This window comes from Rhipicephalus sanguineus, chromosome 3, assembly GCF_013339695.2.
Source record: "Rhipicephalus sanguineus isolate Rsan-2018 chromosome 3, BIME_Rsan_1.4, whole genome shotgun sequence".
Classification (NCBI taxonomy): Eukaryota; Metazoa; Arthropoda; class Arachnida; order Ixodida; family Ixodidae; genus Rhipicephalus; species Rhipicephalus sanguineus.
This window is the reverse complement of record NC_051178.1, coordinates 147,601,673-147,604,663: the sequence shown is the minus strand read 5'-3', so window position 1 is coordinate 147,604,663 and position 2,991 is coordinate 147,601,673. Positions and strand designations below refer to the sequence as shown.

General features: G+C 44.6%; 1 protein-coding gene across 1 annotated transcript in view; it reads left to right on the top strand.

Moving 5' to 3' along the window:
* Positions 1-411: 411 nt before the first annotated feature.
* Positions 412-2,991, top strand: part of LOC119387416 (uncharacterized protein C3orf38 homolog) — a 35,194-nt gene continuing 32,614 nt past the window's right edge. Inside the window, exon 1 of the mRNA XM_049413509.1 lies at positions 412-663. Coding sequence (XP_049269466.1) covers positions 543-663 — 121 coding nt within the window. The 5' untranslated portion in view covers positions 412-542. The remainder of the gene's footprint in view (positions 664-2,991) is intronic.

Sequence of the window (2,991 nt, the reverse complement as noted above, 5' to 3'; positions counted from 1 at the left end):
CTCGAAGTAGGAAACGCTCAAAAACGGCACCAAAAACGACGCCTTACAAGTAAGAGGATATGAAGACAGGCCTAATTCAATAAGCAGTGTTTAAGTAGACATTCTGTAGCTAAAATCTCCTGCCTGCACGCGTTTTAGTCATAAAGCTTTATTTCTTCATGCATGCAGCGGCCATTAACAAAGCACACATTTTCGACCGCAGAACTGAAACCGAAACTGCAGCAAAAACGTTATCAAGTCTTGTAAGAAATATTTTCTTTTTATGTATTTATAGAAGTTAAAATGTTTGATGACAAAAGCAAGATATTCAACTTTCAAACTTTGTAACTGTGTTGAATATGTTTTTGTTGTGTTGTCACTAGCGCCCTCTTTTATTATGAAATTTTATTCGCAATTTTGCGGATCGTGCCAAGTCGGCCCGAATATGTCTTATGGCTTGTAGTGTTGTTGCCGCCCGTAGCCCTGTTTTTATTTTTGTTTGTGAAGCCAAAATTTCGCTAAACATGCGATGAGTAGCGCCGCAATAACCTAAAAGCGCAAAGATGCTCACCGAAAGAGAGCAACAGGGTCTGAGTAAGATCATCGGCGCTCTGGAACTCGCGGACGTGATCGCATTGGCGCAGACTGTCACATGCAAGCAAATCAAGCTGACAGAAAGATCAGGTGAATTGTACTCGTAGACGCGGAATTAGCGCCTTCTGCGTGTTGGGTGGGGGGGGGGGGGGGTCGCACATTAGTTGATATTATGCCCTGCTGTTTGCTCGTGCGCGATATTCTGTTGCAGGATGCATCCCACGAATGGTTATGGCGATGCGTGAAAACATAGCCTTGCGAAATTCCTTTGCGTCCCCCGAGAGAGGTTATGTTGCATTTGAAGCGATGCTGTACTTAAACGAATTACTGTATTGCTAATTGCTTTGTTATAGTCACGTATCGCGAAATTCCACCACTTTCGGAGCGTTTGTTCCCTAGGTTCACTTGAGCTCCGGGCGCGCTTTGCGACAACATTCTTGTGCAAGAAGTTGCGTTCAGAAATAATCACTACTCTGACTATTCTCTTGTAAGCACTGCACTAAATCTGGAATCTCGTGTCGACATCGAGACAACGTAACGTAGTGTTCACTGCAGTGCACGGTTTCTGTTAAACTGGGTGATCAGTAAAGCTGACCTTGTTATGCTGTCTGTTTCTCACAAAACGAGATTGACTTTTCACGTTCTTCCAGGCACGCACAGTGAGTGCGTAAACAAATTGCATTGACCTTAGTTGTATTAGTCCGTATTCGCTGAAATTGATTGCGCATTTCGTGCTCGCTACTAGATTTTATCTGATCAATTCTTCATTCTTTCTGGTTGTAATGATTTGTCGCTCGCTGTTGCTAAGCCACCTCAGTAACTAAGGGATAGCTATCTAGACTGAAAGACACGGGACACTCGGTGTCATTCATATTTGCCTCTATCCAGTGCGAGTGGCGTGGAAATCTGGACTGACTGCATCAAAAAGAAACCAGTATTTACGTCATGCTGCCGTTATGTATGACCGCAATGTTGCTGAAGGCACATGCGAATGCAGAGCACTTAAACATTCTGACACGTCCCATGTTGCTGCACTCATATTTCAAAGTTGTGCTTTATTTTAGCTTCCACCAATACGCAAGGCATCAAAGCAAAGCCTTTAATTGAGACATTGCCATGCTGTTGTTTTATGTAATTCTTGTTGGCCCAAACACTTAGCAAATGGCTTTTTGCACCATGCAGAAGCCGAGAGAGCCATCCTCAGTGGTACGCAGAATCCAGCTGATCTTCTACGCCGCAAAAAAATTCTACAGAGAAACTGCTGTTTCGCTATCTTTGGAGTGAAAGCGTCTTTGTGGCGCCTGCACTTGCCAAGTCTGATCTCATCAATGCGTGCCTACAGCATTGGCAAGAAGATAATGTAAGTGAAGTTCTGCCCAAATGATGATGCCTTTGACATCTCCCTTTCTTTCTCGTGTTGATTTGCATCATTACTGTTTGAAGTTGCAGCATTGATCACGTGTCTGCACACAGTTGTTTCTATGTCGGTGTCTATGCTGGTGGTTGCAGTGCCGTGCAATTGCAATCACCTGGAACAGATGCAGACTGGTTTTGTTTGCTCTCAAAAACCATCTTTATTGGCTATATGTAGATTTTTTAGCATATTTCATCTTCAAAGGAGTGTTACTGTGTATGGAAATACAGATAAAAGATCCCAGGGCAGGTTCTATTTGAGGTCATATCCAGGATAGTGTGGCCACCTCACTACTGCACTGCTTCATAACGCAGCCAAGCCACCTTCTCGCCTTGGTTACTGATGATGTGCTATCACGTTGTTTGCGGGAAAGTGGATAGCATGCCAGGTGTGCTGACCGAACCACCAAAATCTCACGAAGGCAGAAATAAATATCATCTGCCGGTTGTTCCTCGCGACACGTGCCTCGCTTCTGTCTTTTTTCTTTCTTCAGCTACATTGACACCCCTAACAACAGTAGCATCAAGGCAGTGGCTCTTATTCAGTCGAAGAGGGGGGAGGGGGGTGCTGGTGAGGTCACATCTGTGCTGAAACACGGTTTGAAATTCAGCTTTTATTAAAGACCCGTCACCCACCCAAGGCATACACAATTGGGCTTCAAGTGTATTGAAGGCAAAGGGCAATAACCCCATTATAGCCTTCACTTGTGCTACCAGAATTTCATCGAGAGGTTACTGTGCTTATTGCCACATCTTGCGAAAGTAGTTTTATTGGAGGCACCTTTTAGGAATTGACGGTCGGAGAAACAAATGACATTGCACTGTGAGGGTGCCACTCAAGATGTAACACTGGAACATGCAGGCACTCAAGTCCGGCCAGTTTCCAGCAACGGCACCGATAAGGATGGCAAGACATCGTGGAGACAGTTTTCAGGGAAAACGGGCACAGAGTTCACCACTGGTTCTTTGACCACAGCTGAATTCGGAAGGAGAAAAGTTGGGACA